Here is a 23,992-nt window from a genome sequence, read left to right as displayed (position 1 = left end):
GCTGCTGATGGGGGATTGAATGTCCACTCAATTCTTCTTTTTAGACGTGTTTTTTGGATTTTGTCAATATCCAGTTGTTTTACAGAGTTCTTCAATTCCTTCTGTGCACCTATGAAGCTGGTGCCTTGATCCGATCTGATGCTTTTAACTGAACCCCGACGACAGATGTATCAACGAATAGCATGCATCTGTATCCAGCTGACTGGCAACCTCCAGGTGAACAGCATGGCTTACAAGGCAAGTAAATATTACTCCCCATCTCTTGACCAGAGCATGACCACGTCTCACCTCAATAGGTCCAAAGTAGTCTACACCAACATGAGTGAAAGGTGGAAGATCTGGTGTAACTCTATCTAGAGGGAGATCAGCCATTTTCTGCTCCCCAGCTCTTGCCTGTTGTCGTCTGCAAATTACACAGCTCTTGATAATCTTCCTTGCCAAGGAGTTGGCACCAGATAGCCAATAGCGCTGGTGAAGTTTGGAGAGCATGTGACTTCGTCAAGAGTGACCAATTTGTCTGTGAATATGGCTCAATATTACTTTTGACACATGGGAATGTTTAGGTAGGATCATTGGGTGTTTATTCTCTGTTGGCATAGCCATCCTCCTTGTCCTTCCTCCCACTCTCAGGATATCAGCGTCAATGACAGGGTCCAGTTTATACAGGGAGCTTCCTCTTCTGCATGGTTTTCCCTATTTGAGAGAGGCCATTTCCTCTTTATAGTGCTGTCTCTGCTCATAGCAAATAATGGCCTCCACTGAAAGATCTGTGGCTGCAGTTATTTTGAGAAGGAGCATTCGAACTTTAAGTGATTTTTCTCTATCTTGACTAATCAATGTACATTTCTCTTTCCTCTTCCTGTTCATCTGCATAAGGAGATCCTTTAGTTTCATTATCCAAGCTACAGCTCTTTTTAGATCATTCCAGGATGAATAATATTCAATCAGCTTGCTTGTTGGAGTTTTTTCTGCAGCTATGGTGACAGTGCTACTTACAATAGCTTCCTTCCTCACCTCTGGATCATCAGGCAGGATTGAGTCAAGCTCTTCAGGCCTTTTTGGCCATTCTGTTTCAGGTTTCTCCAGAAACGCAGGTCTTTGAAGCCATGTCTTAGATCTGAGGAAGGGTTCGTTGCTCAGTCCTCGAGATGTTTCATCAGCTGGGTTGTGTTTCGAGTTTACAAACCTCCACTGACTCACTTTTGACAAGTTATGGATCACTGAAATCCTGTTAGCTACAAAAGTTTGAAACCTTCTTGTCTTATTACCAAGATATTTCAGTACAGACTGTCTGTCAGTCCAGAAGATGGATTTTAGGAGCTGTATTTTAAGTTCTGAGCTAAGCATCCTGTCTATTCGTGAAGCCAGTGTGGCAGCAGTGAGTTCCAGTCTTGGGATTGTTATTGTTTTGAGTGGAGTGACTCTTGATTTTCCCATCACAAATGCAACATGTACTTCTTCAGAGTCATTTGTGAGCCTAAAGTAACTTGCAGTTCCATAACCTTGTTCACTTGCGTCACAAAAGTTGTCCAGTTGTGCAGTTTTTACTTGGCCGAAGTTTTTCGGTTTCATACACCAGTTGATCTGGAATCTGTCAAACTTCTCCAGATCTTTGAGCCACTGCTGCCATGGATTGAGCAGTTCCACCGCAACCACTTCATCCCACCCATGCTTAGCCTTACAGAGTTCTTGGAGGATTTGCTTGGCTTTTAACATAAAAGGGGCAAGGATACCAAGAGGATTGTACACAGAGCTAATAATGGAAAGTACATTTCTTCTGGTGGGTGTTTTGTTGGTAACAGTGACATGAAAGCTAAATACATCTGTAACCCACTTGTAGGAAACACATTCAATGACTAGGTTCGAAAAGAGCTCATTTGTCATAGACCTAAATAACCAGAATGAACACCACCAAACACCCAGAATTTGCAAAAGTAAACTCTTTAGTGAGTATTATGAGGTAAAAGTTTACAACATTTGAATAAACAGCAATATGAAAAATAATAAAGAAAATAAAATGGCGCCTTTCAAATATTAAAGTCTTATTCCCCTTTTAGTTAAGTACCGGTACTGTTTTGTGTTTCAAGATGTTTCTCTGGTCAATCCATGTGTGTTGTCCCTTTATGTATCACTGTTGTGTGACAGTCACCAACTGTAGTTAATAGAACTTCTCAAGGATCTATGGATCATCGAATCACTCCATCCAAGCTCTGGATCCTCTTCATATGCAGGGACTTCTATGAAGACCAGGGGTCTCCAAAAAACCTGACCTGTTTATTTAAGTAAACAGGACCTTTAAGTTAAATCTAATTGTTGTACAACATAACTAAAGCATAATGACAGTTTCCTTTAACTTTTAATCTACATTACACTAAAGTTCAAATATTTTCAAGTTATAAATCAAGTGCTTATAAATGAATCATTGAATAATAATTCAAACATTTAAACAATAATTTTAAATCATAAGAAAATGTACTCATGAGTTTCACTTTTAGAGATCATGAGATTAACTTTTTAACTCACAACTGAGGTTTTAAGTGCAATTCTTAACACTATAATTCTTATAACAAAATAAATTCCCTTTTTTTAAAGTTAGAAAAATAAATCCTTCAAACATTTCCTTTAAACACATATTGACACAAGTGCTAATCGCATAAACACGTACTTTGTGCTGCCTGCAGTCACATGTACTAACAATTATACTGTTAACTAATTAGCAATGTTCATTTTAGTGCATTAAATACAGACTAAAGAATGAAATAATTACACCATGGAACATAATGCAACAATTCACTAAAGTATCTCCACATAGCTAACCCGTTCAGACATAAACAGCAGCAGCAGCAGCAGCGGCTAACATATCACTCTCACCGATGCGTTTTCTTCCAATGCCGAGTGTCGTCGGCTCTCAACTCTCAAGAAGGGAAAAGCGGTTCGTCTGCGTTACCGCTGAATCACAGTGCTAAACTGTAAACAAAGAGACTAATTGAATCTAACAATAACTTTAATAATTTGCGGTAGCTTTACTACAATCAACATCTTACCGCTTTTGCTCAGTAGATAGCTGTCTGTTCGCTGCTGCGGCTGGAGTCAAAAGGAAGTGGAAACATGCTGCTCACTGACTTATTTCCTACAAAATAGGTTGAACGTGCTCGCTATTTGGCTAATCAACGGTTAGCTGCATTTGTTTGGTCAGACCGTGAACCTGAGTGCCGCCTTCAAGTGCGGTTGAAAACCAGTGTTGCATTCAAGTGCGACTAGGAAAAACATGTTACATTCGAGTGCAACTCGGAAAAAACATTAAAGATGTTTTAACACATAACAGTAAATTAAACATTAATTTCATTTTCAGGATAACTATATGGTTTAGTTAACCGGGTTTTACACCTGGGTTACACATCCTTCTCCATGTCCCTGTACAGTCCTACTGCTCTGTCAGTAGGCAGTGTCTCCCTGTCCAGATCCAAGTTTTTCATTTGTTTTGCTCTGTCATCTTCAGGGATCTACAGTACGATTATTACTAACCCACTTGGTCATATTGAATCCTCCACGAGAGCACATGTCTTTGAGGTTCTTAACAAGATTTATTGCTTGCTTCTCTGTTAGAACTGACTTCAGACAATCATCGACATAATAATTGGATTTGATTGTGCCAGCCACTTCTCCATGAAAGATGTTACTGCTATCCTCTGCAGTCTTTTGCAGTGCAAAGTTTGCACAGGTTGGAGAAGAGACAGCGCCAAACAGATGGACGGTCATCCTGTATTCTTCCAAGGCTTTGTTTGTGTCCCCCTCTGGCCACCATAGAAATCTGAGAAAGTTTCTGTCCTCTTCATTGACTCTCACCTGGTGAAACATACTCTCAATATCTGCCATAATTGCAACTGGCTCTTGTCAGAATCTGAGCAGAACACCAATAAGTGAGTTAGCCAAGTCTGGGCCTTGTATGAGTGCATTGTTGAGTGACAGTCAAATACTACACAGAGGGTTTTTTTCGTTTGTGATACGCACCATGGTGGGGTATGTACCACAATCTGCCACTTTCTGGTGTTAAATCTTCTGATGGTACCTTCTCAACATAGCCTTTTCTTATGATGTCACTCAGGAAGTTTCTGTACTCACTTGCATAAACCGGATCCTTTTGAAATGTTCTTTTCAGCTGTAACGTTCGCTGTTCTGCCATCTGATAGTTGTTTGGCATGCTGATGTTCCTGTCACGAAGAGGTAATGAGAAGTAGTAGTGTGGCCATCCTTGAAAGTAACAGAACTTGAGGCAATTTGCATGAACTGTCGGTCATCAGCCAACATCTCCACTTTCTCCGCGTAGTCTTTCTCTGGGAAGTCATGTGCATATTGTCTTTCCAGGAGCCTTTCAATGTGCACAATGGAGATTCTGTTCACAGATGCCACTGTGCATCCCTCCTCCATAGCAGTAGCAACATTGAGTGGACCATTAACCACCCATCCTAGCAGTCTTTTAACTGCATATGGTCCATTTCCTTGGCTATTAAAGACTCTCCATGGTTCCATAGCCTTTGGTAAGTTCACACCAATAAGAAGATCCACATCAACATCTATCTCCTTTACCTCGATCACCTGCAGATAGGGCCACTTATTTAAATCTGCCTGGGTGAGAATGTTTCTCCTTGTCACAGGAATCTTGTCTTGGGTATACAACTTTGGCAGTGGCAGGTAGGTATCATCCACTATATGACTCACCTCTAGACCAGTCAGCTCATAGCTCTTAACTGTTTTCTCTGTTCCCATAGTCTGCAAAAGAACTTCAGTTCTGCGGCCTCTAGCATTGGGCTTCCTCATGAGTTTCTCCGTACAGAACGTGTCGGTGCTGCCTGGATCCAGGAAGGCATAGGTAAGTACATCTTTATTTCCATTACAAACTTTAACCCTCACTGGAACTATAGCGAGTATACAGTCTTTATCAGCCCCAGTTCCTTCTCCCTCGCCAGGTGACACAAGGGCACTGCTGATCGATGTTTCCTCTGGTTTAGCTGCAAAAGTGTTCAGCTCCGCCTTGTGAGCATCGGTCTCAAATTTGGGAGATCTCTTTATGTGCAGAATAGTGGGGTGTCTGCCCTGACAACTCTGACATTTCATTCTTCTTTTACACTATTTGCTCAAATGTCCCACTTCACAATCCATTGTCTCTGAGAAACTCAATTTTAGCTTCATGAGACTCTGCATATATCTTCTGACAGTCAGCCAAAGTGTTTTGCCAGCACAAAAGGTGATTTCTCTTGTGTGTGTGCTTTGCTGTCAGATACCATTGCCACTGTGGTAGCACAGCTGCTTCCTTTGCGTTTAAATGTGTTTGGTTTTGTGTCTGTGATGGTTTTGGCTTTTAAAGTCCTAATATGTGTAAGAGGACCCTGGATATCACCAAAGAGAGGATCTTGTAGTATGTTAGCTTGCCTCTCTGTGAAAGCCACAAAGTCCTGCAGTCTTGCTCTTGTGTTTCTCTGCTCCAAAATGTCACAAGCTGCAGTTCCCCATCTCTCCCTTAGTTTATAAGGAAGTTTTGACACAATGAATTGGTCAAGATCCTCCATGTCCTGCAGACCTCTCATGGCAGTACAACAGCCTCTTAAGAAAAGTGCATAACTTTGCAGTGCTTTTCCATCCTTTGCTTTTATGTTGTTCCAGGTCAGAGCTTTTGTACGGTGGCCGAGAAGGGTCATAACACATGCAAATGCCAAAACACCTGTATATTCAGAAAACACTTTGCTGCAAATGCCAAAACACCTGCAAATTCAGAAAAAACCTGCAAACTCAGAAAACACCTGCAAACTCAGAAAACACCTGCAAATTCAGGATCATTTTGTTTCAAATATTATCACTTATTTGGTCTTTGTCTATGCATCCAAACTTTGTAAGCCATGAAATGTGTTCTATGGAACCTTTTTAAAAATACAATGTTAGTGCTTGTCTTCCACTTTGAACACTGCCAGTTAAATGTCCCATGCTGCAGCTAGAGGTGAAACCGTTCTAATACACGTAATCAGATTGGGTGAGATTTATATTTTCAAACTCATCCGGAGTCACTTTAGGAGAGAGAGATCACAGAGAGATCAGCTAAAAAAAACAAACAGATGTTTTAATTTTTAAAACAAACAAACAACAATAAAGATTTTAATCTTTTTTTTTTTAAACTGATTTTTTTTTTTTTTTTTGAAAAATTAAATAAAATAATATTTGACTTACCACGAGACAGATGCGTCTCCCCATCCTGGATTGAGATGTCTTGCATTTTGACAAATTTTCACTCCTGCGTGTGTGTCCCTCAGTCTAAACTGATCTAAATGTATAAAAAACCTATCCACATTTACGAAACCGTCTGTAAACGTGCCTGCAGAAATTGAATGCTTATTAACACGAAGAGACATGTCACCAACGGTGTGATTTAATGATAATAAGGAACTAAACAACTCATGAATGCTTCAATATGGGTGTCTATGTGAAGCAGCCCTGTTTGCCTCTGTGGCTGTCTTTCACTCTGGAAACAGCTGTTCCCGATGAGGTGATTTAATGAATGACAACTGATCACTATTACTATATGTGTGTATGTGCTTCTGTGTTGGGATGGGCATGCTGCGCCCCACCTTGATTGACAGCTCAGCCTTCCTACAACTTACTCAGGTTACTTTCTAAAGCGACCTGAGGGAATTCACCCATCCCTCTTCTCATTGTCTCAAACTTATAACCATTCAACCCCTCCCTCTAAGGGGCGGGCAGGCGGGACATAACAACTCTATAGGGAGGGACTTCCTCCTCTTCCTCCTTTGACAGGTTAGACAGCATGTCTTGTAAAACACATTGTACGAATCGAGGAGCCATTCTTGTTTTTTTTGTTCTTTTAAAAAAAAAAGTAAAAAAAAAAAAAACTTATAACCATTCAACCCCTCTAATGGTTCTTCTTCTAAAAACTCTATAAGACATCATAACAGGAAGTCACCGAGCATGGGAAAATAGAGCGGGGCTTCCTGACGTGGCAACATATCATTGGCTCAAATAAATAAGGGTTGGGGTTACGACCACCTATGACGTGACAACATCTCATTGGGACCTGTCAAAATTTGACGAGTAGTATATCTATATCTCTCTAAGACAAGCTGACATTTTTAGCTGCTATACAACAAAACACCAGGTCTACCTGGTCATTCAGTCCATGTGGTGATAGTATGTAGTAGTAGTTTCAGTTTACCGTATAGATCCAGATCACCAGCTCGCTTATTGCAATTCACTTTCTCTCCAACAAAATAGTGTGTTTTTATTTGGTTCAGGTGGTCCCTAATTTACATAGTGTTGCTGCTCTAAAGGGTGGGGGTCACAAGTCTGTCACACACACTTCAAAGATTTCCTGATCAGGGTCACAAGTTGATCAAAGGTGGTCACACACACTTCAAGGATTTCCTGAGCAGGGTCACAAGTTGGTCAAAGGTCCTGAAAACTTTAAAACGGCATGTTTGTAGACTATAAAGGTTAATGATTATAGAAAGGGGTAAATATGAGATAACTATGTACAATAATTCCAACAGTGCTGGTACAGGCCACAGGGTTCTGGGCAGCTTCAATGCCAGGAGGAAAACTATCCATTAGGACTCCCCCACCTCCTCCATCAAAAAGCAACATTACACAAGATGAGAACATATGGGGTGGCTGTATACAGCCTCAAGCTGCCCCACCCCCCCATTCACTGGATAAACAGTATGTAGTGTATGGCCATCTGCGCATAGACACAGAAACCTACAGTGGACTCAGAATGTCATTATTAACCGGTGTCATGCTTTAGTTAATAAAATAAAATAACTGAAATTAAATAAAGTAATTTAGGTCATTTCGAGTCATATACTGTCATTATTAGTTATTTTACACTACTATGACATAGGGAGGAGGATGTCTCTTCTTCTCATCATCATTTTGTAGTTTCAGTGAAATTTACATGTACGTTATTATGTCTGTATTATATCTTTACTAGGCTATATAAACTGTGTTAATAGCTCCCGTTAATCATTTAAATAGCTGAAAAGTCCAAGTGGCAGATAGGAAACAACACAATATCATATCTACTATTCTCTATATTGTTAATCTACACTATGTTATAGATAAACACTAAAAATGCTATATTCATTAATTTATAAGAGGAAAAATCATCCATTCAACATATTCTCTGTAGGAATCTTTCCAAGCGGAACGTAGATCGTATTCTTGTTTCAGGCGGTAGACGGAACTTTGGTCCGACACTATTTTGCAATCGTGTGGATAACTAGTTGGAAATGGACCAACATGGCTAGCACTGGAGTTTTAAACTAACTTCGTAATCATGATGCGACTTTTATCCTCTCACAGATTAAGTCGTTATGTGAAGGATTGTTTTGAATCATACAGATGCATCTCAAACAGCTGTCAGTCCGATGACTACATCAGGAGGTTTATTTCAGACAACACGGAGATAGTTAGAGGGCAGAGTTTGACTCCAGACATCAAACTGAGACTCTTCACCCCCAGCTGCAGATTCTGGTATGAGAGACCAGAGCTGTGGCCTTTTGATGACCCTTACTGGGCCATATACTGGCCGGGAGGACAGGCATTGTCAAGGTACGGGTTTAAGCTTCATTATAAACAACTCCAGCAGTTTTATGTGTATGAGTTACAGCCTCGTCTGATGCCTCCACCTCCCTGCAGGTACCTGCTGGATAACCCTGCAGTGTGTCAGGGTAACACAGTCCTGGATCTGGGGAGCGGCTGTGGAGCTTCAGCCATCGCGGCAAAACTATGTGGTGCTGCTCATGTAGTCGCCAATGACATTGACGATGGTATGCATCTATGTGTGTTTGGGCTTTTTCTGCTATTATTGAACTTTTCAGGCGATATTATTTTATTGTATTTATTTCTTGCTGACCATTGACTGTAAAGATCAATGAATAAACATGAAAGAGACACAGTCAGTACTCATATGCTGGATTTACCTGTCAGAGGGACAACTGTTGTTGTTGTGGGGCCCCTAATAAACTGGGATTTGTCCTCAAATATATACATCACAAGTCAGGCCCGACCGATAGGATTTTAGGGGCCGATGTCGATACCGATATTAGGGAGCAAAAACATTCAGATATCACTGCAGGGGCCAGATATTTTGGCTGATAACATTATATGTACAGAATATAGCCTATAGAGAAACAAGCTTTTTTCAGAGATCCCTCAAATGTGGTTATTAATCACATGTGACAAAGATATGTAATGCTTATTGATATGTTACAGTCAATAAACTTGACATCAGTGCTCTGAAACAGTAAAAACACTGCTGGGAATTTAATCATTATAATTAGCTATGCATTAGAAAACACAGTGAACAAACATCAAACTTGAATTAAGAAGGAGGATCAAACATACTAATAAAAAAGTTGCTTCTTTAACTTTAAAAATACCACATATCAGACAACATCTTTGCCGATACAGTTATATCTGTGATAGATCAATATCAGCCGATAATATTGGCTGACTGATATATTGGTCAGGCTGTAATCACAAGTATCTAGACGACATAGTGAGTAAACCCACACATTCACTTTGTCCCTAAATATGTCAAATGGGGTGTCCAAAATGTCTCCATCTTGATTTGAGATTTCAGCGTAGTTAACAACAACAACAATAATCCTATTTCATAATATTTGTTTTATTTATTCATTTATTATTATTATTATTATGATTATTATTATTATTATTATGATTATTATTATTATTATTATTATTATTATTATTATTATTATTATTATTATTATTATTATAGTAATAATGGATGTAATTTGTACTGCACTTTCTATTCACAGTGAATCTCAAATTGCTATAGTGTTAAAAACATGACATATATAAAATAAGAGTTTAAGAGAGGCCTTCTTGAAAAGAAATGTTTTTAGGCCTTTTTGAAAGAGTCTGGGTCTATGCTTTCCTCAGATGGTTTAGGAAAGCTGTTCAACTGCTGCGTGGTTCAGCAGAGCAGAAGGCTCGATTCCCCCATGGTGCAGAGCTTATATTAGTACTGTTGGCTCAGAGGAGCAAGCTGTGGGCAGATCTGAGGATTTGGGTGGAGGTTTTTGGTATGATCAGTTCCTGTTGGTAGTAATAGGGAGGTTCATGTCTCTTGATAGCTTTGTAAGTGAGTAGCAGGATTTTGTAGTCATTCCTGAAGGAGACAGGGAGAATGAAAACAGCATCAGTGTTATATATCTGTGTTTTCACAATCTCATCAGGATCCTGGCAGTGTTGTTTTCAATGTGCTGGAGCTTCTGGAGGTTCCTGCCAGGGATCCCTTTGACGAGCACACTGCAGTCTTTGGGAGATAAAGGGAGGACACGTTTCAATGCATCTGACAGGCTTAGAGAGGGGTGGAGTTTAGAGATGTCAAACTTAATAACCAGATTAGTCACTGAGAAGAACGTTTTTCTATGCATATAAATCATACCAGTGTATGAAAATATATAGTTTCAAATGATTGTCAGTTTACAGCTGTGCACCAATTCCAGTATGTGCTGTTGAAACATAACTCTGGAAATGTGACAAAATTAAGAAGGTACAAAAAAGTCAGTATGGATACTTAAAAACGTTTTGAGAGTTCTGTTGAGATACACGATCACGTCACAGTGCACAAAGACAATGTAGGAGGAGAAGCTGAAAAATGAAGTAATAAGTAGTCAAATTAGAAATGAATTGCAGGTGAGACAGCTGCTAAAAATATCAGAGAAAAGAAGTTGCATTGGAAGAGATGTTCCATAGTTGCAGAGTGATTTATGTCTGTCAGCGTATATATTGTATCATTTACTCTCAGTGCAAAACAGTGAAGTTTTTGTTTGTACATTTACTGCAATAACTGTATACTATTATATTAGTATATTGTTCATACTGTGTAAAATGGACACAGATCTAGTATTTGGTGAGCTTGTGTACTCAACATGCCTCTTTATGTGACAGTTGCAGCCATTGCGACCTGCATTAACTGTGAGCTGAACGGCCTGGAGCCGCCTGTTTGTGTTACTGCCAACATGATCGATTCAGAGCCCGAGAACTTTGACCTGATCCTCCTGGGTGACATGTTCTACGACGAGGCTCTTGCCACCACCCTTCACAGCTGGTTGGACCGCTGCATTAAAACCCACGGCACCCAAGTTCTGATTGGAGATCCTGGACGAGCCCAGTTTGAGGAGCATGGCATTCGAAGGCTCCTGCATCGGCTGGCTCAATTTGAGCTGCCTGAGTCTGTTCGAGAGGAGAACTATGGTCTGACCTGCAGCAGTGTGTGGTGCTACCGTCCTGAACTGTGAGGACTAGATGTGGTCCTCTATTCTGTGTATTTGTGTATTTAATATAATTTATATATCACATAAAGACTGACTATACAGGGTCACTGAGATTTCACTTGCTGCCTTTCCTAGAGAGAAAATACCAACAACTATTTTTTTTACATGATATTCACATGGATAATATAAGAAGAAGAATTTTGCCATGCTGCAACCAAATGTCCTACTGGGGATAATAAAGACTGAACTGAACTGGTAAAGCAATACAGTTTAAAAATGATTCAACAATTTGTTTGTGTCATCCAATTTCATCTTTAATTTCCTATCATTTAGTCTATGGCTGCAACTAACAATAATTTTCTTTATCTATTAATCTTTTGATTATTTTCTTTATTAATCAGTCCATTTGTAAAGTGGCACAAAATATTGAACAATGTCCATCACAAGTTCTGAGTGCCCAAGATGATCACTGGTCTTTGCACACTCATGAAAATACAGATGATGTAATGAATATGTGAAACACATTGCAGTGGAGACTGTGTCAGCTGAAGAAAGACAAAGTCAGTACACAATCTTTGAGTCAGAAAGTAATCAAAGTATTACTATACTAGAAAAAAATTCATTCAAACATTTTTTCCATATCAATATGAATCTGCTTGTGTTATGTCCTGTCTCAGCCACTTCATCACCACCATCTGATGCTTCTCTTTAATGTTCATCATCATCATCATTAGTAATCATAGTCTGCAAAACTCTTGTATTTGAAATGTTCTTCAAGAAGTCCTGTTTACAACATTTGAGATCATTCAGATTCAAAGCTGATGTTTGCAATTGATTCAGATTTAGAGACAGAAAACTTCACCTAGAAGAAGTGAGGATGTTGACAGTAGGTCAATATTTGAGCTAAATTAGGAAATGTGTGCACAGAGTTTCGCTGGAGGAGTGTAAACCCTTCAGCAAATCCTGTCAGCTTAAAGAGCAAACTGTGATTAATTCAGACTCTGATATGTGGAGAATTATAACAAAGGCAGTTCAGATCATGAATGATCAAATAATACAAGATGTAAATAGACTGTTTTAGTAACACACATGTTAGTTACATATGCTTTTTAGTCTACTGACACAGTGTCAGACTTTATTCTGTAGACAAGAAAGCAAATGCTAGAAGATTGTCAACTCTAACTGCATCCCACAACACTTTCTGTTGAATTACAGCAGTAGTAACTTTCATGTGACTGTGACTAACCTGAAACTATTCAGAATATAAATTAAACCTGAGTGTTGAGACAAAAAGACAGATGGCTTCGTGGGGTCACAGGTGACTGGAGATATGCATTTAGAGGATTACTTTAGAGGAGTACTCACTCCTACAGAGCAGGGGAAGTGAAAAGAGAGAAATGCGTGGGAGACTACTGATGCTCAGTTCTTTTTGTGTCTGGTATGCAGACACACACAGCACAATATTCTTAACCCTCATCCAACCAACATATTTAACATAGAAAATAACTAACTGAAGAATAATCTACAGTAAAGCAACCGTAATAACAAAATGTTTGTTTTCCAACTGCTGGGTGTGCAGTTTGTAATAGGCACAATGTGTTTGGCCAGTAGAAACTTTCAAATAATAAAGAAATGGAACTTCAAAAGTCAAAAAGACGCTGAGTCAAGGAGAGTTCTGTGCAATACTTTTTGCTGATTCATGTTTGTTAAGTTGTTATGTTCTGCATTATGGTCATTGACATTTGTGACTTACCCTGACTGGTTGATTAATTATCTCACAACAATCACTGTAGATATAACGAAACTTACAAGTAGCCAAACAGCTTCACAACGAAACTCAAATATCAACAAAATCAGTTGGTAAAACTGAACAAATCAAAGCAGTTATACCAAACTTATAACATGTCACATCATGTTTTTCTATTAAACTGATCCTGTTCCCACGGAGAAGCTCATCAAGTAACCAACAAGCAACAGCCCCAACAAGTCTGACAAGCAGACCTGAGTAGGTGAGACAAAGCAGGAAATTTACTTAGACACAAAAGAGTTTTCTCCACCCTAAAATAACAGGAGCTATTTATACCAACCACAGTGATGCTTGCAAAGCTATTAAGGAACATAAAAAAGCAGTATGAAGAACATGACTTAAGTCTGTTTTACTGGCTTCAACACTGGCCTGTTACTATGAAGGCATAGTGCATCATCAAAAACACACATCGCTTTTACTCTTTTCTTCTTCTGTGTACATACAAAGTTTTAGGTGGTATTCTTCAGGAGGTTGGAGGAGAACAAAGTAGGATGAAGCTCAGTTCAAACAGTTTAATGATCACATGTGTGTAGTCAGATTCATACACAGCATTTGCAAAGAGTTCACTGCAGTTCACCACATGATATACAGTGTGTTATAGCACATGCTATACTGTCTATGTTAGTCAACCTTTCAATAATGGAACCCCAGAAGACCTTCACCTTAGTTTTAACAACTTTAGCAGATTTTACTCATCGACCTCATCTATAAAATGATGCAGAGACAGTGTGGATTCCCTCAGAAGCTTCCTTTCTTTATATGGATGGTTTTCCTAATACAAATTCAAAACTTCAGAGCTCTTCTGAGTTCAATGAATCCATATTTTTATAGTCTCTAATTCAGGACACACAATATGATTACATGATATGTAATATGATTGATATGACATACAAGCTAAATCTACGATGATATTGTTAAATATAAAAAGAAAAAAATCTATCACAAAGAAAACATGACTTCAGCAACAGAAGGCTTCTGACAGAATGTGCCCTGTATGCTAGGCGGAGCTGGTTTATATACACCTCACAGTACACAATGATGTTAACATATGTAGTTCATACATTACTATGTGTGTGACAGGTTGACCTCATTCCGCACCAAGCTAAGTTAAGGGTAAACAAAACATTCACAGGAGAGGCTGGGTACACATCATAAACCATTTGCCTGCCCCCCAACACAACTGTATAACCCTCAACAGAAAAGCAAAGAATGCATGTATTTTTCCTTATATAGTTTTTAAATGTTTTTTTTACTTTCACTTTTAAGCTTCATCAGCTTCTTATCAATGTATGACGCATGTAAGTCATGTGAAAGTCATGTGATTTGTGGCCTTTCAAATCAGGAAAAGACAACATGATAGAGTGCTATCCAAAATCTATGATATCTAGTCCATGACCAAACTTGTACTTCAGATCAGTCTATACTTTGGTGAATAAAGGAATAACTCTTGGTGCAGCATGTATGCATGGACACAGTCAGATACCAAAAGCTTAACTCAACACAGCATAACTCACATCTTTTTATGGCAGCCCAGCTCCTACCAGATCACACCACAAGGGAGAGAAAAACATGGAGGCATGCCTGGGTCAAAGTTGTTAATCCTTCATTATTATCAGTAGAGTCTGGTACTCCTCCAAGTCCCATCTCATCTTCACCTCCTGGCACTTAGGACAATAAAACAAAGTTTAAAGGACTGTGGAGGACCTAGAGGCCCCCTGATTGACTATTACGTCAATTAACAAAACATTCCTTTATGATCATACATTTTCTATACAGGAAGAGAAGTAAGTTAACATCATAGCGTCCTCTTAGCAGTGAGGGACTGGGCAATTTAAGAGGTGGGAAGGTACTGTATGTAAGACTGTTCTGTAGTAAATGACGTGATTGAACGGTGCATGAATAATTTGTGTACTTTTATATATTGTGATTGTCAGCAGTAACATAAAGTGTTCAGTCCAGTGTGTGTTTTTCTGCATTCTTTGAAAGTCTAGTATCTGTGTAACTCACCTGCACCGCATACTCACCTGAGCAGGTGGTATGAGGCTGTTTGTTGCTCTGGCTTTAGTCATTTTTGTCAAATTTCCCTGTGTTCATTTTTGCCTTTGTTTTTGTTAATAAACATCACTTTTTGTGCATGTACTCCAGCCTGCCAACATCCCCTTACAGGATTCCAGTGGTCAAATACCATCATCTGCCCTACATATGGGGTGGTGACACTACAATGGGGGTTATTAAGTCAGTCAAATGCTATCCTTGTAAGGTAAAAGACACATTTCCATTGATAAGACGGTTATGTAACTGCTCATATCTTGTTGTAAGTTGTTATTATATTAATTACCACCTGCAGACTTAACTGTGAAACCATTTCAATTAAATCAATACAGACTTCACGTGTATTTTATTTAAATCCAGGTCACAATATCATTAGCATAATAAAATGGCCCATAGTAAATTATAGTGATTAGATTCATAATAATTTATATTTTTGATAAAGTTATCATCAAAAACTATTGCAGCACTAACTCTCTATAGCCTTCTTACTGACTTAGAATCCACAAAATCCATTTGTTTTACATTATTAATCTTAGAAAGTCCAGCGCTGGAACATGTCTGACACCAGAACATGATCCACTGACCATACCAGGTATCCAATATGGATATCCAATATAGATATAAAAATATAAACTAACATGTAAAGCTTTTTTAATGTGTGGTCGTTTCTTTTTAATGTGTTTTCTACTTTTCAGTTGCACTTTTGTTGTTGTTTCATTTTTGTCTACCTCACCTTGGGTCAGAGAGAAACACAATTTTAATCCGCTATATGTCCTGTACATGTAGTCATAATTGACCATAAAATGACTTTGACTTGACTATCCTATGATGAAACATTTCATCCTCCAGGATGACAACGACCCCATCCATAGGGTACGAGTCATCACTGAATGGTTTGATGAGTATGACAGTGATATGAATCATATGCTATGGCCTTCACAGTCATCAAATCTCAACCCAGTTGAACACCTATAAGAAGAAAAAACCTCCACCACCATCATCAAAACACCAAAAACGGGAATATGTTTTGTAAGAGCTGTGTTTATCTCTCCAGTAGACTTCAGAGACTGTAAGATCAGTGTCAGGGAGCACTGAAACCAGTCTTGCTGCATGAGGTTGCAGTAATAACGCCCTTGGGGCAGAGCTGTTACGCAGTCAAATTCCTTACTACCATAGAAGTGTCATAATAGCATGCATTCTTTTTGCTTTGCACTGTCTCATGTGGTATCTGTTCTGTCTTTGTCCTTTGTTCTGTTATATCCTGCGGCATCTTTTGGTGTCCTCTAGCATTCGAACACATGCTGTGCTTAGGTTAAAGGTGAAAAATCAAGTCAGAGGCAGTTTTTTTCTGACTGACCCAATTGTTCAGAACGTTGAGTTTTTTAGAGATAGGAAACTATATATAGTGTTTCCAAAACTTGGGAGTAGGGAGAGAGACTCAGACACTGTTCTCTTCTGTAATAAAATATTTTAAATATACAAGTGAGACGTGTCAGTCACATCAATAGACAACCATTTTATACTACACTCACAGTGTTTAACTTTTTGGCTGCTCAAAACACAAAGAACACTGTATATGATCAAGAGAACAGAATAGTTGTTGGAATTATTGTATAGAAGTTATCTCATATTTACCCTTTCTATGATCATTAACCTTTATAGTCTACAAGCATGCTGTTTTAAAGTTGCTTTTCAGGACCTGTGACCATGCTCAGGAAGTCGTTGAAGTGTGTGTGTGACCGATCTGTGACCAATCTGTGACCCTGCTCAGGACTTCTTTGAAGTGTGTGTCCACTTGTGACTGATTTGTGACCAATTTGTGACCCCCACCCTTTAGAGCAGTAATGACTATGTAAATTAGGGAAATCCTGAAGCCAATAAAAAGAAAGGGTTCGGCAAGTTTTGCTAAGAACGGGTTGGAGATTGAAACTGAGCAGATCCCTGTCCGTTCTCCTTGCAAGTAGAAACTCTAATCCTGTTGTCTTGTCTTCCTTTGTCTGATATTTTAAGTGTTTTAGGTTGCCTGAACCTGACAATAGTCTAGAAACATAAGTATGTTCCCACACTCTTTTATTTAAATAAAACTTAAAACTTTTCCAGACTGCAAGGAAGACCTGTCATCACTCAGAAGTGTTTCTACCTGGAGGAATACAGCCTTCACGTCCATCTGATGGGAAATGGGAAGTTTAAGGTTGAATCAATCAGCTTTGCTCCTGATAACATTTCTGCTCTTTGTCACACAAGGGTTATATGAGTATAATTGTCCATTATGTAACATAAAAGAAATACAATGTATGAATTTCAGCTTGCAGATCATTGTTGGTTAAAATGGAACAAAAACATATTGTTAGTACCCTGATGAAAGTGACAGCCTCAAATATCTGTACTTTTCTCTGTTCATTTTTAGCTTCTTTTCATTTGTATTTTGAGTTTCCGCTTACTTAATATAATTATATTGGAAATAATCTCATTTAAGGCATCTGTAAATTACATCACCATCAAAGTTGGGTGTCAACATGATAGTGGTTGGTTAACATCAGCTTTATACGCTGGACTTTTCTGTCTTTTCTCTGAGTCAAACGTTACACCTAGTAGGACAACATCGACATTTAAGCTGCTGGTTTCATTCTCTAGTGAAAGTAAAACTGTCCTCAATCCATTCATGTGCTCAGGTACCAACAACACCATACACCACACCCCAATAACTGCACAGAGAGGAATTTATTTACACATCACTTAAACAGTTGTAAATAGTAACATTCAATGACTCATACTGAACAGTTATTGCATTTAATGATTTAAAAGCAACATTTCTCAAAGTATATAAAAAACACATCACATTTTGTATAAAAAATAGATATAAAAAATGCAAATGCTGTCTAAAAATGTAGAAAAAAATAAATATGTAGCTGCAATATATATTGCAAACCCTTTTTCTCAGAAAATCTCTTTGCCAAACTTAACAAATTCTACCTGAAGTGGATAACTTATAAGCTATTTCAGGCATAAAAACTGACTGTGCACGCATCAGAACATATGACCAGTATCTTAAACAGTGGCAAGTTGTTGACTAACTCTTAAGGTCCGATATTTACAAATGTGCCTCAAATTCAATTTATACAATATAAAAATACAATATAAAACACAATGTGATCATTTCTGTAACAATTTGGAAGAAGACTCAATTGCCAGCAACACGTTTGACTGTGTTGTTATTTGTCCATGGACGGCTGCATCTTCTTTGTGTATTTCTTCTGATACTCATTGAAGATGCTTGATGTCTTGGGGACAGGAGACGCATGTAAAGGATTATATTGCTTCTGGACGGGAGATGTACGTAGAGAATTAAACTGCTTCTCAAGATTTGGATACCATGCACCTATGGGAAATTTGATTAATAATAGTTAGGAAAACCTGGCGCCAAATAATGACTGGAATAGCCAAAAACTGAGAATTAATAGACCATATGTTTTAGTTGTGTTTGTTACCTCTTGGTCTCTTGGATGGTACACTGACGCTCTTGTCATCTGCTCTCACAAGGTCAGCTTTATCTGAGAAAAAAAAAAAAAAAAAAAAAAAGGTAAAGCATTTTTTTTTTTTTTTTTTAAGAATAAGACAATATAGAGAAAACATGCAAAATTCTTGGGTTAGATTATCTGGACAGCTGCCGGAGCATCTTAACTTGTGATGTTAAAACGTGAAAGAAATACATTACAGGAACAGACATGCTTTTATTTTCAAAAAAAATGTGGGATATGTGAGGTGGGTTTCAGCAGCACAACCCAAGAACAGAAACTATATTTCCCTTCTAAATGGTTGTCATGAATCTTAAACTTATTTACTATAGATAAGACACTATGCTGATTAGAGTGAACTTAAGTCATGTAGTCTATACACAGGTTACCCTGAAACAAGTTTGACCGTCTCCACAAAGCACAGCATAATTCTGCCTGACCTTGGTTCCCATAGGAGACATCCAGTCTAATCAAGACAGCTGCACATCACAAATATTTCCCACTCATCAAGTTCAATTCAACTCTGGAGAAGCTTTTTAAAGTCTGACAAAATGACACTGATGACATCATCTGGGATTTGGAGACACTATCCAGCTGCATTAGTGTAGAATCCAGTGTGTTTTGGACTTGATCAATACCAACAATTCAAAGTCAGTAAATCTGCTGCATCTATCAGGACTTACCTGAAACATTATCAGTGGCTTCTTTTAGACCATTGGATGCCTCTTTGAAGCTGAAGGTATTGGGCAGCACGCTGAACTTCAACACAAGGTTCTCCTGGAGAGGCACAACAGCCTGGCTTTCGTTTTCAGCTTTACTTCTCTCATTAACAGCTGAGTTGAATGTGACTGCATCTTTCTTTGTCTTCTTCTCTCCTAATTTGAGACCATAGGAGAGGGACCTTCTCTTCTTTTGACTCCTGTAGTGCCTGTGGTTCCCATTCCTGGTCTTCATCTCAGAGGAAGTTGGCAGCTCCTCTGTGTTGGTGGGGCCACTTCTTTCAGCTTTCTTGAGCCTAGCTTCAGATAAAGCATACTTCTGTGTTTTCAGTTTGCTTCTGGGCCTAATTCTAGTTGGTGGAAAACATTTCCTCCATTTTTCATGGATCCATCGTTTGACTGAGTATTCCCTTGCGGGGACAGTTTCACTGTCCTTTCTCTTGAAGGGGCTGAGCTTCAAAGTGAGAACCTGTGGAGGCTTTGATTCTTTATCCGATACAGCTTGTGGAGATGACTTATGGCTCTTGGGGCGGCAAGCAGAGCCATTTGCTTGTGATACTGAACCAAAGAGGACCAGTTCAACAGTTCTGACATTTGAGACAAAAGGTTTAAAATCAGCCGCAACAGCAGAAATCTTCCTACGTTTTGAAATGCCCTCAGGAGGTGAATCTGGATCAACAGTTTCATGTTCGAGGCGCAAAGTTTGAGAGGCAGCCATTACACTAGTTTGCATTTGTTGTTTTGTCAGTGATGACTCTGCCTCATTTGTAGATGTCAGCTGAGATTGTCCACAGTTATCTACAAGGTTTGTGGTTGCAACGTCACTTCCACTGCTGAGGACTTTCTCACTACTGTGTGAACCAGTTGACGGGCTACCTTCTGTAGGTTTCTGGTGACCTTGTACATGGGTCTCTTCTGGGATCTGGTTGGGAATTTCATCTTCACTGCTTGAGAGAGTTTCATCTTTGTCGTCACTTATAAAAATAATGCTTGATGAGCTACTACTAGTGCTTAGAAGGGAAGTGATATTTGAGTCTTTGACAGAATCTGAGTAAGGGTTGTCACTACTCTCAGTTAAGTCAATGGTTTGACTGACTTCATTGTATAGTTCAGGCCAACTAAACTTCTGAATTTGATTGACGGTGTTCTCACAACCCTTCGTTTGATTCTCTCCTACAACCGCAGAGTGAAAGTTTCTGTCTTCCTCTTCCTCATCAGGGGTCTTTTCAGTACAGTCTTTATAGCTTTGCTGCATCTTGCACTGGCAGCAACTTGAAGAGGTCATGTTGGCCCCCAAAATGTTTTGCTTCCATCTTTCAATGCAGCAAATCTGTTCAAGTGGAGTGATGGCCCTATTCTCCAGTTTTGAGTGACTTTTTGGGACATCTATACTCACAGTTAAGTCATCCTCAACAGGACTGTCTGTGACTGTACTTTGTGGTGTCTCGCTTTGTATTTGCTCAAAGATCTTTTTCGCCTCTTCTGGTGGCAACACATGGATTTTAAAGGACAAAACTGAGTCACAGTCACTGGAATCTGCACAGTCTGTTTTCTCTGGAGAGGCGGTTTCTGTTGGAGGCATTTCAACAGTGGAATGTTTTCCTGCGTCTGCTTCGACAGGTGTGACTTTTGTTTGCGACATAGTCCTGTTTTGCATGCTGTTGATTGCCTCATCTGTCTCAAACCTATCTGGCTGGCTGTCGCTGTCAATGGTGAGATGACTATGTGTTAAAGACCACGGGAAGCCAAACTCTTTATCAATGTCATCTAGCTGCTCATTGGTATTCAACCATGATGACGTGTAAGGCTGTTCTGAACACACTAAATTATCTGCCATCACATGGAAGCTTTCCAGTTGCTTTACAAAGCGTTGCTTTACTTGTGCCAGTATAACAGTCTCTACTGTTATATTTTTTGAACAGAATTCATGAACTTCATTGATTAAATCTTTGTACCAGCCTTCCCTGAGTTTACTGCCCAACATTTTACAGCTGCCATCCCAATACATGCTTAATAACTTTGCTGCATTATCAACCTCTGGAGGAACTTCTGACTTCTTCTCAGTTTGTTCAATCCTCTGTAACCACTTAAATAATGGTTTAACTCTCCATAGGTTTGTTGGTAGTGATGAAAGATCACAAAGACCGCCCTCTACATCTGATGGCATCTCACTTCTGTTCTTTGCCCCATGTTGGCTTTCAGGCATTTCAGAGGTTAATGACTGTTGAGCAGTTGGAGGAACAGTCTGGTCTAATTGCATCTTAATAGCCACTTCAGATCCTGTATTAACTGCACATAAACGTTGAGGAGGGTATGGTGGCGGAGCCGAATCTAAATATGACACAAAAGCACTGTTGTTGGAAGTTGCTGAATTCTTCATCGGAGATTTGATGGATCTCACTTGATTTGGGTTTTGTGGGGGAAACCCAAAAGCACTGTTGTTGGAAGTTGCTGAATTCTTCATCGGAGATTTGATGGATCTCACTTGATTTGGGTTTTGTGGGGGAAACCTATAATCATCTTTTAAAAGATTAGACACTTCCGATTTGTTGTTTGCCACTTCTGGTGAAGTAATTAATTTCTCAGGGTTGCCTAGAGATTCACATGTTGTGATGTGTTCACGCTCTTGATTATTTGTCTTAGAGGATGAATGCTTACCAGCAACTTGGTAGCATTCCTGCGCCAATGGTTGCACGACAGCAACAGCTCTTGGTCCTGTGCGACCAGGAGATGAATGAATGGAGCTGTTGTTTGGATTGCCAGATGTGAGCATTTCAATTATTTCAAGCATTTCTAAGTTCTTTTGAAGTGAGGAGTAGCTGGTTTTTCTTTGTGGTGAAATGCCCTCAGGCTGTTGCTTCGGTTTATGTAGCTCATCTACGACGTGCTGAGTTGCTGGTGTAAGACTGTGGGTGGTTTTAGGTGAAGAATGTCCAGAAAGGAGTGATAAAGATTGGGGGGTATTAGAGTTATAGTGTGTTGGATAACACTCCATCATCCTGCCAAACTGCATCCCGTTTTGCGTTGAACTAGTATACACTAGAGGACGACCATCTGAGCTAGCAGTGACTGACTTAACGTGACTGTCAGTGAAATTTGCGCTCATCTGGGGGCCGGGCATTTGCTGTTTTGTATCTGCAGCAAGTTTCATGTTCATTTTATACTGGTTGCTATGGTAGTAATTTGAGATAATGGAGGAGGTGGCCACTTGCCCACTGTTGGGCGCTAAGTTGGGCGCTAAGTTGGGCTGCGCTGAGTAATGCTGAGTGTTCTGACTCGTGCTGGAAATGTGCAAACTCTGTCCACTTGATGGCAAGTTTGTTGAAATGTTTCCGTTATGTTTCTGGAGTCCATGCTGAGTGTGTTTTTTTCTGTGGTGTTGGTTCTGAGCAGTCTGTAGGTTTTGTGCAGAGGGCAACACTGATGTGCTGTTGCTAACCACCTGTGCAGGTGGACGCCAGGTAGTTGTTGGAGTGAGTACTAGGTTTCCCTGATCCCTGCATTGTTGGAAAAGAGACACAACATTTCCATTCTGTAGTCGTACTGATGGGAATGACTGTTTCCAATTTGCTGACATGTCATGCTGAATGTTTGTAGTGTTTGCCTTCATCGTGTCAGGAGGACGATGGGTTGATGAATTCTGAGCAATGTTCTGGAGGGCAAGCTGAAATCCATAAATCAGCTGAGGGTTTCCACTTTGCGTACTAGGAGATGAGTTTTGAAGATTACCATGCATATAACCGTTATTCATCCCCCCAGTCAGCTGCTGAGAAGAAACGGGCTGATGAGGAACAGCTGAGGTCTGCCTGCTTGACGTCTGTCTGTTAGAAGCTACATTGCCATGGATGAAATTAGCAATTTGTGGTGGCTGGACTCCTGTGTTTGCTGCTCTAAGTTGATACACAGTATGTGCAGTTCCAGCTTGCTGATTCCTCACTGTGTCCTGGGTAATTTGAGTGGCTGCTTGTGAGGACTGTGGAGATGGTCCAGACTGGTAATACGGTCCAACCCATTGAAGAGACTGCATATTGGTCCTCTGTTAAGCCTTGAAGGAAGTTGAAGAAGAAACGTTCCTGAAAGAAGAATTCAGAAATAAAACAGTTTTAATAAACTAATTAATGCAGTGACAAAGTTCTCTCTCTCTCTCAAAATCTTCACAACAAACTGACTGCAAACTCCATCACCAATATGTAGGTCAAAGCTACTACAGTCAAGAACAAAGTCATGAAAGTCATGCGTGAAAACTGCAGGGAGAATTGTGCTTTGCCCAGTTACAGTAGTTACAGTAAGTACACACTACGGGTCGACCGATACATCGGCCAGCCGATATATCGGGCCGATATTCGCGTTTTTTTACTGGTATCGGCATCGGCCGATGCGCGGGCGCCGATATATATATATATATTTTTTTTTCCCGGCCGGATTTACGGACAGGCGCGTTTACCGGCAGCCCTGTGTTGTTGGAGGTGCTGGAGAGCACGTGAAGCGCACGCCCCTCCCTCACTGGCAGCGTGCAGCTGGAAGACTGCCAACAACAACAACAACAACAACAACTCCCATGAAAGATCGGTAAGTTTTCACAGTTTAAAA

The 23,992-nt window shown here is 39.6% G+C and overlaps 2 protein-coding genes across 2 annotated transcripts in view; both read left to right on the top strand.

Moving 5' to 3' along the window:
• Positions 1-23,992, top strand: part of cry1b (cryptochrome circadian regulator 1b) — a 144,432-nt gene that overhangs the window by 82,809 nt on the left and 37,631 nt on the right. The gene's annotated exons all lie outside the window — the stretch shown is intronic.
• On the top strand, positions 8,281-11,591 carry etfbkmt (electron transfer flavoprotein subunit beta lysine methyltransferase). Its single transcript, XM_053320028.1, has 3 exons — positions 8,281-8,613; positions 8,701-8,831; positions 10,984-11,591. The coding sequence occupies exons 1-3, from the start codon at positions 8,339-8,341 to the stop codon at positions 11,331-11,333; spliced, it is 756 nt and encodes a 251-aa protein (XP_053176003.1). The 5' UTR covers positions 8,281-8,338; the 3' UTR covers positions 11,334-11,591.

This window comes from Scomber japonicus, chromosome 5 (genome assembly GCF_027409825.1).
Source record: "Scomber japonicus isolate fScoJap1 chromosome 5, fScoJap1.pri, whole genome shotgun sequence".
In the NCBI taxonomy this organism is placed as follows: Eukaryota; Metazoa; Chordata; class Actinopteri; order Scombriformes; family Scombridae; genus Scomber; species Scomber japonicus.
This window is presented reverse-complemented; position numbering and strand designations above follow the sequence as displayed.